The sequence below is a fragment of the Anopheles aquasalis genome, chromosome 3 (genome assembly GCF_943734665.1).
Source record: "Anopheles aquasalis chromosome 3, idAnoAquaMG_Q_19, whole genome shotgun sequence".
Classification (NCBI taxonomy): Eukaryota; Metazoa; Arthropoda; class Insecta; order Diptera; family Culicidae; genus Anopheles; species Anopheles aquasalis.
This window is the reverse complement of record NC_064878.1, coordinates 30,303,081-30,315,829: the sequence shown is the minus strand read 5'-3', so window position 1 is coordinate 30,315,829 and position 12,749 is coordinate 30,303,081. Positions and strand designations below refer to the sequence as shown.

Below are 12,749 nucleotides of genomic sequence, written 5' to 3'. Positions count from 1 at the left end.
CTATATAGCAAGAACAGGAGAGTCTACAGGGGCATTCCGGAAGGTGGTTCCGCATGCGTTTTCTTCTCATAAAAATGGCTGAACACCGCTGTACGCACGGAATAGAGTAAAGCAGAGGGATCTGGAGAGTGTTGGAAAAATGCCACCACTTTGTTGACAACTTTAATATAAATATCTCCGGATAATTTTACCTATCGTTACCTCAATCTGATGTTGAGGTAAGAGCTGGGTCTCATCATCATATTTTCGCGAAAATAAATAGACAAATGGACTGAAATACCCGATACAAACGAAAAATACAGTGTCTTTACGTTTCGGCATATCTTGGGCGTAGGAGAAAGATGTTTTACATCGCGTCAAGTGAAAACGTTTCCTAGGGTTTCAATGACGTTATAAAGAATTGTTGTATGCACAAACCTAGCGCTGCTAGCCAAAGTATCTTTGATATTGCTAAAGCAACACTATAACATCAAGGCTCTAGTATGACAAGCAAATAGAACACGACATTTACCCTGAACCGCGCAGATCGGCTGAGCGCAGTGAAAACGTATGGTCCAGTCGAACGGCTAGTTGATGCTGCTACCATCATAAATAATAAAATAATAAATACAGTACCTTTATGTAATCGCGAAGGACGATGATTAAACTGACGCACAGCGCACTTCAGGAATGAACAAAGAAATGGATTGTCTTGAAATCTGCAATGTTTCCAACAACTGTTTAATATATACTTAATATTATAATTAAACAAGATTACATACTTACCCCGAAAGATAACTCCTAACTATCATAATCGTTGCCGGAAGTAAGATATCTCATTGTAACGATAAATTTTTCCCGGGCCGTTATTGCCAGGCGCGGACAGCATCACATTTGGCGGACGTCAACCGCGCGCACAGGGGAAAGGAAGCCAATCACAGCGATCACAGCGATCACAGCAAAACAATCATCATAGCGGTGGCCATGAAAGATCTTCCGTTTTTTTAACGGTTCTTTTTGTTCAGACAAATCCAAACCGCACACCGAACACCTTAAATTAATTCATTCCTTGATAAATTCAAAGCCAATGTTAAAAAACAATTACTATTTTGGGCTTACCTTTAAATATTAACATCGGAGCACACGTTTACAACGAAACTATTGTCCTCAAAGACTGCTTCGATTCTGCTGCTCGTCCAGTAGAAAATTCATGGTCCTTATAGGCAATTCCCGTAGCTGAAACATCATGAAGTGATCCCGTTAGCCTTTCATGGGGAGAGATCGAATCAAGCGCCAATCGATTTGGATACGGGTTAATGCATAGTTGATCATTTTCCCATATTCCGAATTCGATCCTAGACACAATAAAGAGGCACTTATTGCTAAAATTGCTGATGCGTTCCGGCGGACAGATCCCATACAAAAATGCCCAATTATGTACGGGATTTGCCCAGCGGGATTGGACGATCAAGATCTGAGGGGTTACGTTGATTAAACTTACATACAAATGCTTCATACCGAAAAACACATGCTTAGATTTACAATTAATTGCACACGAGCGACTCGGAATTACACTTTTCCATTGAGATTACATCACTGCATATTCGCACAATCAGTGGAAGCTGCCAACTACGCATTCCAGGTCCGCACAAAATGGTGGCTGCGCTAACGATGCTCGATTTTTGCAGCAGGTGCTTTTGAAGAAACAAAGAGAAAGAGAAAGAAGTGCTATCCCATAAGCTAGAGTAGCCGATTAATCGAGCATCGACGAACTTACCTTTTTTCGACAGAGTAAAAGAGACAACTCTATGTTCGATCGATGAAACTCGATGCTCGAGCAAAGCAAAATGCGTTTTGAATTTTATTTTCTCATTTGGTAGCCGCCTTTTAAATAAAACTGAAAGCAAAAAGCGATAGTTAAAAAATATACTTTTTATTAGGTTTTTTCGTTTCTTCTCTCGCAAAATTTCGGTTCGTCGAAACTCGTTTAACCAGCTGTTCTAGCTTGTGGGACAAGGCTGTACCTCTCTTTCTTTTAGCAAAAGCGATCATCGAGCTGGCCGCCATGATTGAATTTTGCGGAGCTAAAACCTCGTGTCCCGTTAATTTCTTCGGAACTTCGCAACACGCGGTTTAGAGTGATGCGCGCGAGATTCTTGGCCAGTTTTAGCGATAGTGAAGTTTTTTTAAAGTGTGTTTTCAGATAAAGTGATGATTGAGCTGTGGGCTTTGTTACTTTACGAGCAAAGAGATATCTTTCTCATTAACATCCTTCGGTAAATTTCGCGTAAAATTTGTTCCGTGTATTCCTCAGCAGTCTAATCGTATCATATTCAGTTTTTAGTTCGTGCCGGATAGAATCGGCGCTTTGCAGATGGAAATTTGCGAGAAATCAGTAATCGGCAATTGCAATGCACTCGTGTTGATAAATGTGGTATGTTTCCCGTCGTTCTTTATTCCTTCAGTGTTATCCGTAAAAGGGCCGTGCTTTTTTTTTCTTAAATCCAAATTAGTCGCGCGGATAGTTAGCCATGAGGTTAGTTATGCTGCAAAACGCTAACGTAGCGTGTCGTAATTGGCATGTCAGTCAATCCTAGTTGGAACCCTGCACATGTCGTGGAATGCTACCAGACGTCCCGACCGACACGATGGTAATCTCGAGGGAGAACATGAGTTCAACCGGAACTGGAGCCTGTGCCACGACCCGCAATTGTGGAGACCCATTCCACCAGATATACCTCTTACACGGCACTGAACCGTGGACATTCGAATAGAACACATTCGGTATTAGTATAGTCATATTCTTCTTCTTCTTCTTTCTTTTCAAAAAACCCGGAAAAAACCCGGAAATTTAGAATTCTATCTTGTTTTGCATCACAAAGCTAGCTACGGCTTTGAGATAGGTCGTGTCCCTCTTCTTAAAACTTTCTTCAAATTTTTCCAACGGGATGTTTCGATTTCGTCTTTCCACTCTATACCTCTCACAGAAAAATGTTCCATGTCTTCCTGTTTCAGGATCGCCACAGGTATCACAGTTTTCATTGTTCAGAATTCTCATTTTGGCCAGCCAGTATCTGCTATGGTCGTGTCCTGCGAGGAGTCTTTTGATTATCCTGATTTCTTTGGCTTTTAGCGTCGTCTTGTGGTGCCACATTTTTTGTCGTTAGAGTCCTTTGTATGTTGTAGAGTGCGTTTCCCTTTTCGGTACTGTATTGCGTGTACCATTGGTTAGCTTCGTCCGTCATTTTATTCTTTAGTTCGATGATTATGTCTTTTAGGCTGACCTGATTGTCGATGGTTCTATCACAGTTGGTGCCTATTTTGGCCATCGTGTCGGCTCTCTCGTTTCCATGGATTCCCACATGGCTGGGAATCCATTGGATGTCTGCCTCTAAGTACCTGCAATTGTTTAGCACATTGTTGACTGTCTCTTCGATAATATCACTCTCAAGCGCCCTCTTCCGTATTTCACAGGCTACCCTGCTGCCGGTGAAGATTATGGAACGATGGATTTCTCTTGTTATCGCCAGCTTCAATGCCTTGTCGATGGCAGTGAGCTCTACTGTACTAATTGCTACACATCTGGCTAGCGTATATGCCCATTCTTTTGTCGTTACTGGGTCCTCAATTACAATGCCTATACCGCATCCGGAGTTAGTTACACTCCCATCGGTGTAAATCCGTGGACGATCTTTGGCTTGTTTACTGATATGCTCATAGCAGATCTGCTTTGCAGCTTGCGTATTAAAATCGCATTTGCTTCCTAGAAGGCCAGGTACTTTACCTCTTATCACTATATCACAGTTTTTGAGCTCGTTGATTACACAGGTGGGGGTCCTTTTAGTGAGGGTGTCATTCTCAAATGTTGACAGTTCTTGTCCACAGTACCGTTTCGTAGTGCTTGCTCTTTTTATGTTGGTGAGCTGTTGCCTGTTGGCCAACGAATAGGCTAACGTTTTGACCATTTCTTTGGCTATGACATACTTTCTTCGTATACGGGACGGGACTTCTGCCGCCAACGCCATTAAGGTGTTAATAGGCGTGGTCCTCGTGCATCCTGTCACCTTCCTAAGTGACTGATGGAGCACCTTGTCTATTTTGTCTAGCGTGGTTTTATTAGCAATATTTATCAGGGGTGCCCCGAACTCCATGGTTCCTCTGATAATTGCTCGGTGGACTTGCATTGCCTTCTCCGGTCTGACATTGTTTGAGCGGTTACATATCATCTTCATGACATCAAGTTTCTTTTGCGCTTTTTGGATGCAAATGTTGGTATGTTTTTGAAACTTGAGTGCCTGATCAATTGTTGAGCCGAGGTACTTGTACTCTTTTACCCTTTCAATGCCTTGTCCGTTTAAGTTGATGTCGACCTTTGCCTCCTTTGGGAATATCATGAGTTTTGTTTTGTCCCTGTTTACCTCCATGTCTAATCCCTTGGATGTGTTCGTGAAACTGTTCAGCGATTTTTGTAACTCTGCCTTAATGTATTCGATTGTGCCTGGGGTCATTATGGTGAAGTCGTCTGCGTATTGCATGATTTTTGTTTTTCGTCCGTGGATTGCTTTATGGAGCTCATTTGTGTATATATTGAATAGTGTTGGCGATAGTACATTCCCTTGAGGGAGGCCGTGCGACACCACCCTCGTCACACTTTCTTTTCCTACTTGGATTTTCATTTTTCTATTAGTGAGTAGGTTGTGGATCCAGTTTACCACTGCTACTGGCACCATGGTTACCTGCAGTATTCTCGTTAGCTATTCGATGTTAACACTGTTGTAGGCGCTTTATAAATCAACGAATATTACGCCTGTATAGGTTCCTTCTCGATTATTTTTGAAGATTTCGTTCACCAGGAGGTTCGCAGCCGTGTGGATAGATTTTTTTTCCGAAAACTAAAGGATGTGTTTGGGATTGCTTGATGTTTCTCTGCGGATTCTTGAAGTATTTCTAACACTGTGGAGTTGGCCATTTTCGTTATCGTCGGCAGTAGCGCTATTGGGCGGTAGTTTTGGGCATCCAGAGGGTCTCTTCCCTGTTTTGGGATTGCCACGATTTTTATTACCTTTAGCTCTTTCCCAACTTTCCCTCTTCTCTACCTTTCTTTGAGGTTTTCAATCAGACTTTCAGTGTATTCGTCGTTCAGCATCCTGAGCATCTCATAACTGATGCCATCCATGCCAGGGGCAGTGTTTCGTTTTGCGTCAAGCAGCCTTTTCCATTTTTTTGGTCCATCAGGTCCTCGTCCGTTGTCCTTTGTGTCATATATTTGGTCGCATTTTTACTTCCGATATCTGGGAAGTTTAGCTTCATGAATTCCTTTGCGGTTTCCAAGTCGTTGTGCACTGCATTCGTGCCGCCGTTTGTCCACTTGCTGCCCCTGCATTTGACGATCAGCCGCCATAATTCACCGCTAGACTTCTGGTCATCCACTCTGTTCAGCCACTTTTCCCAGTTATTAGTTTTGTTTAACTTCTTTAGGTACCTAAATTTGGCGAGTTTTCTTGTTGCTTCAATTTCGTTATCGAGGGTCCTGTTGGCAGAGTCGTTTTTGTTCGCGGCCTTCTTTTCTTCGTAAGCTTTTTCAACCTCATCGTCCCACCAGGACTTGGGGGATATGTTGATCGTCTTTGTGTTTGCTTCCCTTATGGACGAGATTTCTTTGGTAAAACGGTTCAGCTCAAAGCTTTCCGGAACATTCATTTTGTAAATATCACAGGCCATTCGCTTAGGATTTACTATCACAGTTTTTTTCTTTTTTCTTTTCACATCCTTCGATTTCTGTTACAATTACCCGGTGACCGCTACCTCCTATTTGTTGGTAGCTTACTCTGTCCGTTTGGACCTCAGGTACATTGACGTGTTTATAATCGAAAGGTCTATTGCCGAATTACTCTTGTTGGGGTCAGGGTTTATAAAGGTCGGTTCCTGGTTGTGTAGTAACATGCGATTAGTGTCGTTAATCTCGTGAAGCAGGATTTCCCCTCTGCTGTCTGCTTGCGCATTGCCCCATGTCTGGTGATGAGCGTTAAAGTCCCCCACGAGATCGTGACTCTTTGATATCTGTTATTATTCTTTTGATTCTATTGCTGTAAGTAGAAACTGTCGTCCTGGGACTCACGTATACTGACATAACCGTCATGTCCAGATCCCCAATTTCAACCATGGCCACTTGAATTTGGCCGTTGGTGTCTATGACTTTCGTCCTCCCTACCTTGTAACATTTCTTGACGGCTATCAGACTGTCACCGTAGCCATCTTCTCTACAGCACTTTGCTATCTGTTTCAGCCACGTTTCCTACAGGCACAGGACAACGTCGGCATCTTTTTGCATAGCCATTCTTATAATTTCGTGCCTGTTTTTTCATCCGTGTATATTGGCTTGGATGATCTTTTTCGTCATCTTGTGATTTAGTTTTGTTGACCCGGCTGGTCGCTCAGGCACATTGGTGTGTTTGCGTCTTCGTCATTGCTCGAAATGATGAACTCAGTGTCGTCTCTTGGTGATATTCTTCTCTTGGTTTTCATATTGGAGTTTCCAGTTCCAGGGTCGCTACACATCAAGGTTTCTGTGTCTGTTAACCTACTTTTTGTTTTGGTACTGTGGTCTTCGGTATGATGTTTGCTGTTGTGTGATTCTGTGTCTGTGTCGCTATTGTTAGCTTTGTGCATGTGTTGTGCTTTTTCTTTTTGTTGTTGTTGCATTGTCGAGTTGTTGTTGAGTTGTTCGGATGTTGATGTTGTTCTTTCTATGGTTGTTGTTATAGGTGTTGTAATTTCTGTGGTTGTTGTTGATGTTGGTGGTGTCGGTTTCGCTGTGGTTCTGTTTGCAGTTGTTGCTATTGACTTTTCTGTAGGTTTACGATCTTTTATATGTCGGCTCTGTTGAGTCGGCCGTCATAGCGTTGGCGTAGCTGCCGTTGCTGGTGTATGTTCTCGGTATGGCCGGGCAAGCCTCTCTCCTTATTCTTCTGGCTTCGCCATACGGTATCCTTTGCTCGGTCCTAATGCGTTGGATCTCGTACTCATCCATGTACACTGGACAGTTTTTATCCAGAGTGTGATGATTTCCACCACACGATACCCATTTGATATATTCGCACTCATTCAGGTGAATCGGTTCACTGCACTTGGCACACACCTGTTCCCCTTTACACCACTTTTTAGTATGACCAAGCCGCATGCACGTTGTGCACCTCATTGAGCGAGGCGCATATAACTCCACTTTTAACATGTATAGGCCGAAGTCTACCTTACGGGGTAGCTTCGGTTTTTTTAACGTGATGATTGCCATTTTCGTATAAATTATCTTATCGCCTTGATCCTTTCTCTTGATTATTTGCACCTCTGTAACACCTTGCGCACTCATTCCCTCCAGGATCTCCTCTTCCTTGATGAATGCGATGTCCTCGCATCTTATTACACCTTTTACTAGATTCAGTGTAGGTTCGATTCGATCATCCTGATAGGCATCGTTTCTTTTCTCCATTGGACTGATTTTAGCCTTTCCAGCTTCCTCGCTTGATGATGAGTTTTTACACGGACAAGAAGCTTTCCATCCCGAAACCTACTTGCTTCTAATGGTTTCTCGCCAATTGCTGATTCAATCAGTTTACCCAGCAGGAAACGGTTAACACTCGATAGGTTCTTTCCTATATCCACTGTTTCAATGAGCATAATCTGATCTCCATCGTCGGTGTTCTCCCCCTCTAGGGAGAAAGGATTTTGCGTGTTTTCTTCCTTTTCTTTTCTCTTGGGTTCCTCGCGAGGAGAGCGAAGTCATTGCGTAGGGGATACCCCCCCCCCCCCTGGCTCTTCGGCTGTTTGCGCACCTCCACTCCACAAGAAACTTCTTCCGGCGTCTTTGATTGCTTTAATTTCTTGGTTTTGTTGCTTTCTTGGAACTTGATCAACCGCGTGCTTTGGATGTCACTTGTCGCCCGATAGTCATATTCGAAATTGAAACATGAAAGATTCAACTGCTAAAAAGCACGTCCTCTTTTTGACGAATCACGTAGAACCTGTCCCATAACTCCCAAAATCCTTTTCTCCTCGCTCTTCGTAATTAGAGCGGTCGCCTTCCTGAGCGCGATCCAATCGCTACATCGGGCCTGTGCGTTCCCGAGCTGTGCACCGAAAGTTGTACTTAGATCGGAATCGCGTAAGTTGTACTTCGATCGGAAATTTGAAATACTTTGCCCGCGTATCTGTCTCTGGAGGCATTTCGACAACATCCGGTGCGCCTGGCTCCATCTTCTCTAAAGTTGCGTCTAAACGAGCGCGAATGTTCAGTGAATGGTTCGCGACGAAGTTTATTTTTACGTCATCCCCCATCCAAGTGCGCGAAAACTTCATCGCGAACCCATGAATGCCCGTGTAGGGAGCGAATGCATCGCGAAAGCATCGCGAACGAACGAACACTGCTGTCAAATAATGTAAACAGTACGTACTTGTTGTTGTGCTCTGAACATGCATGAAGTTGTTTTCAATAAATACCTGCGGTTTAATATCTTTTTTAGTAAAGCTGTTGTGCGTTCAGTGAAATTCAGTGAATTTATTATCGTGTGGTATGGTATGGTATGGTATGGTATGAAAAGAGGTATGTAGAGTTTTTCATGGCCAGAGCCTTTCACAACACACCTACCGACGCTTTCATTTCCTCTCTCCCATTAAGACCATGAATAGAGAACAGATGATGCTACTTTATCAAGTACTGGAAAGCTTCAGGAGCTTTTTAAGATTAGATTTATTACGCGTTACGCGTTACAGCGGATTTCAAATATATCCTGGCGTTAATAACGCCAAAACTAAGGAAGCAAGACACGGTGATGCGCCTGGCAATAACGGCCAGGGATAGATTTATCGTTACAATGAGATATCTTGCTTCCGGCGATGATTATGGTAGTTTGGAGTTATCGTACAGGGTAAGTATATAATCTTGCTTCATTATAAATTAAGGATATATAATACATTTATTGGAAATATTGCAGATTTCAAGACAATCAATTTCACTATTCATTCCCGAAGTGTGCGACAGTTTAATCACCCTCCTTCGCGATTACGTAAAGGTACAGTATTTATTAACTCTTTTATTATTTATGTTCGTAGGAGCTTCAACAAGCTATTCTTTATAGCGTTGTTAAAAACCGTGATGTAAAACATTTCCCTCCTACGCCCAAGATAGTAAAGACACTTGACTATTCGTTGGAATCAGTTCATTTGTATTTCATATAGCAGTATATCACATATGTATATCACACACATATCACATGTAAAAATTCAAGATCATTTCATAAATTAATTAATAACGAAGGAAAAATACGTCTAACAAAATTGTAAAGAATTAATAAGAAATAATGGTCATATAAAAGTGTAAAAAATGCAAAACTACAACTAATGAAAAAAATACGTATATACACTAATCTAGGCGGATCCCATGCTTTTCAAAAAGCCGATTCCCATCCTCTGCCTCCAATTGCTTCTCGAATTGCAAAATTAGCTTCTTCCTGCGCAGTGGGGAATAGCTGTCCAGCTTCTTGGCCGCCATCGTCCCGAATTTTGATCCTTCTGTTTCGAGCTTAAACAGAGCTCCACATAATTGTTCCTGCAATTGCTTCAGACCACTGACCGTTTTCATTGCCTCCTCATTGTAGGTTAAGTTTAGCTCATTCCATCGGCGCTTCAGGTTTTGCGCCCTGATGCGCGGTGGAGTGGGCGGCGCTGGAGCCGGAGGGGCCGCCATTGCAGCCGCAGAGGCCGCCGATGGAGACGACGGTGCCGAAATTGGAGACGAAGGTGCCGAAATTGGAGAAGGAAGGGGTCGATGTTGTTACAGGAAGGAAGGACACTTGCAGAGTGGTTGTAGTTATCGGTGGCTTGTATTTTCTTTGCGATAGTCCTGCTATCGGTCGGAAGAGTTCTTGTTGGTCTTGTGTTGGCACTTTCGAGGTAGATGTTGTCGTTGATTTGGGTTGTTGAAGCTCCTGGGGTTGGTAAACCTGAAGAAAAGAAAGGAACATGGTTAGGTTATTCTTATATGATTCATACTAGCACTTCAGTTACAAGCAGTTCTGTAGCATCGTCTTGTTGGCCGTAGTTGATGTAAATTCTAATTTTATGTACGCATACACCCGCACCGGATGCGTTTATGACTCTGGACGTTATCAGGATTGCGCAGCAAGGATACGGCAAAAAGGAACGGCGGAGAATTTCAGCTCTCCAGCCGCAATCCTTGCCATCCGGAACAATTCCATCGGGATCATCCGGCGGCTTACTGACTTCGCGCGGTAAGTCGCACCAACGCCGTAGGTAGGTAACTACCTCGCCAGCTTTTTACAATAATATATTCTTAAAAATAATACAACTCACCGTGTCGGTTGAGGACCCCGCGTCAAAGGTGTCCCGCAGAAACGACATGGCCGACGCGTACCATGCCGGTTTAGCAACCGAACTAGCAGCTGTAGGAGGGAAAATCATGCTTGTTTATAGGAAATGGTATTTATAGGCTATTTAGATATGTTTTTAAGTAAATTGAATCACTTACCGCTCCCCGTCACCATGGTTTTATGATATTTTTGCTTATTTGTCCGATACGAAGCCTGGAGAGACTTCCGCTTTCTGATGCAAAAATTGGAAGATTCCCCTATTTCTTCTGCTATTCTCTCCCACACATCGGCGAGGTGATACGTATTTCGGTACAATGCATTCCGCCTATCCCACAGGCAGGAATTTTGTTCTACTAGGCTGATTAAGTAAAGGCTTCGTTCAGGCTCCATGTAGAGATTCTGGAATAAAAAAAAAAACTTCGCTAAACACATACCTTTTACCCATATCGTTATATCTCAAATTTATACATTGTATTTCTACTTACGTGAGATTTCTTATCCATTTTTGGAAAACACCTGCTTCATCGAACTGTATCACTTGTTTGTTTGGCAACAAACTATGTTGATGACGTTTAACGTTTGAACAAGAAGAACACAAATCTTCGCGAAGACTTGTGCTCAGAGTGAGCAAAAGACGTCGCGATGCATTCGTTTGTCGTGTGGAAGCAACTTAACGCTTCATCGCGCTCTTTAGTGAGCTGCTCTATGAGCTGGCGCAAGGAAAATGACGGAATCAAGTATTACTGCTAGAACACTGTAAAGTTTCCTGTATCATTCATTGCTAGATCATAGTAAACTTACATCAATAATATCATCCTTATCCGCAGCGTTGTAATACATTTTGATGCTCGATATGCTACCGAAAGGCGAAATAATATTATCAGCACAGTTAAGTGTTATATAGAGTAATGCCGTGATGATGAGCATGATTGTTTATCAGCAGAAGAAGTTTCAAGGGAAATCGGGAAAACGGTTCTTTGGTTTGAGCAGATCCCGTAACCATCTTATGGACGATCAATGGATAATAATAGTCTAATTTTGGACATACAGAATTGGGACGTGTGGCCTTAGCACACATGTCGCAATTCTGTATGTTTATAGCTTTGTGGAACCTTTTCTGATTTTTTCTTTTATTTATTCCAGGTAATGAATCTGTAGCTGATTCCTGTAGCATCTATATAATTATTTCGATCCCGCAGCTGTCGTCTGTGACGCTCCCATATGTGTAAGGTTTGTGGATTCATTTCGTTTTTACTTCGTTTTTATTTTTAGGGATTCTTTTGACTTTTGCCGTGAGTATCTTTTCATCTTATTTGTTCATTCTATTTTTGTCTGTTGCATTGAGACTGAGCTATGGTTTTCTACTTTGCTTTAATCGATTTCTTTTTCAAATGAGATGAAATTTCTGTTGCAAGCACCATCAATGTTGATCAGCGTTGTTTTGGTACAACATCCGTACTGTGTCTATTGTGCTTAAAGTGGCGTTGACAATTCAACGACCTTCTTATTACGACCCTGTATACTTGCATAGCATTCTCTGGGCTCAAATTGTTGTTTCGGTTGCAAATCATTTTAGTCATGCCAAGCTTTCTTTGTTCTTTCTGAATCCAAACGTGGTGTTTGGTAAAATGAACTGCTGATCCGCTTGTCGCTTGAATTTCTCTAATATTGCTGAGTTGATGATCTTAGTTAATGTGGGTAAGAGTGCAATGGGTCTGTAAGAGTCCACCTCGTTGGGATTTTTGACGGGTTTCTTGATTACCACGATTTTAATTTTTTTAGTCTTTTTGGCACCCTGCCTTCCTGATACACCTCGTTTGCTTCTTTGATCACTGCCTTAACGCAGTCTTCATTGAGTTGTCTTAGCATTTCATATGAAACGTTGTCTATTCCTGGGGCTGAGTTTTTTTTCTTCCTAGGATTTTATGCCACGTCTCGTCATTTAGTATGGTCACCTCAGACCTCTGCTTTAGTCGGATGGTTGCTAGAGTGTTTTGATCTATTCTGTTCGCCGTTTGGAATTTTTTTCGTATGAATTCTTTGGCCATTTCCATGTTAGCGATGACTGTGTTTTCGCTGGAAGCGTTGGAGTTATTTGGATGCCGGCATCCATTTATGAGCCTCCAGAGGTCTGCGGTGGAGGTTTGGCTATCTATTCTATTTAGCATAGTTTCAAAGCTTTTCCTCTTTTCCTACCTCCCTTTGAATCTTGTTTATGGCGCTGCATGGTATAATCGTTAAGTCTATTGCCGTGTTTCTTTTGTTAAGTTCGTGGCTGACATACGTTATCTCTTTGTTGTTTAGCAAGGTCAGATTGGTTTCCTTTAACTCTTCCAGAATTATGCTTCCCTTTTTATCCGTATATGGGTTTCCCCAAATGGTATGATG

General features: G+C 42.4%; 1 protein-coding gene and 1 long non-coding RNA gene across 2 annotated transcripts; both read right to left on the bottom strand.

Annotated features, from left to right (window-relative positions):
* Positions 1–235: 235 nt before the first annotated feature.
* On the bottom strand, positions 236–1,571 carry LOC126576293 (uncharacterized). Its single transcript, XR_007608297.1, has 4 exons — positions 1,498–1,571; positions 1,099–1,215; positions 766–1,030; positions 236–698 (listed from the first exon to the last, which is right to left on the bottom strand). It is a non-coding gene; the product is annotated as an uncharacterized LOC126576293 (long non-coding RNA).
* A 7,823-nt stretch (positions 1,572–9,394) lies between these two features.
* Positions 9,395–10,864, bottom strand: LOC126576556 (uncharacterized). Its single transcript, XM_050237865.1, has 5 exons — positions 10,847–10,864; positions 10,520–10,760; positions 10,345–10,433; positions 9,810–9,974; positions 9,395–9,745 (listed from the first exon to the last, which is right to left on the bottom strand). The coding sequence occupies exons 1-5, from the start codon at positions 10,862–10,864 to the stop codon at positions 9,395–9,397; spliced, it is 864 nt and encodes a 287-aa protein (XP_050093822.1).
* Positions 10,865–12,749: the final 1,885 nt, after the last annotated feature.

Coding starts and splice junctions, on each gene's coding strand:
- LOC126576556 (XM_050237865.1), bottom strand. Junction 10,434..10,519: donor AACCATGGTGACGGGGAGCG/GTAAGTGATTCA, acceptor TCCCTCCTACAG/CTGCTAGTTCGGTTGCTAAA. Junction 9,746..9,809: donor TGCAAGTGTCCTTCCTTCCT/GTAACAACATCG, acceptor TCGGCACCGTCG/TCTCCATCGGCGGCCTCTGC.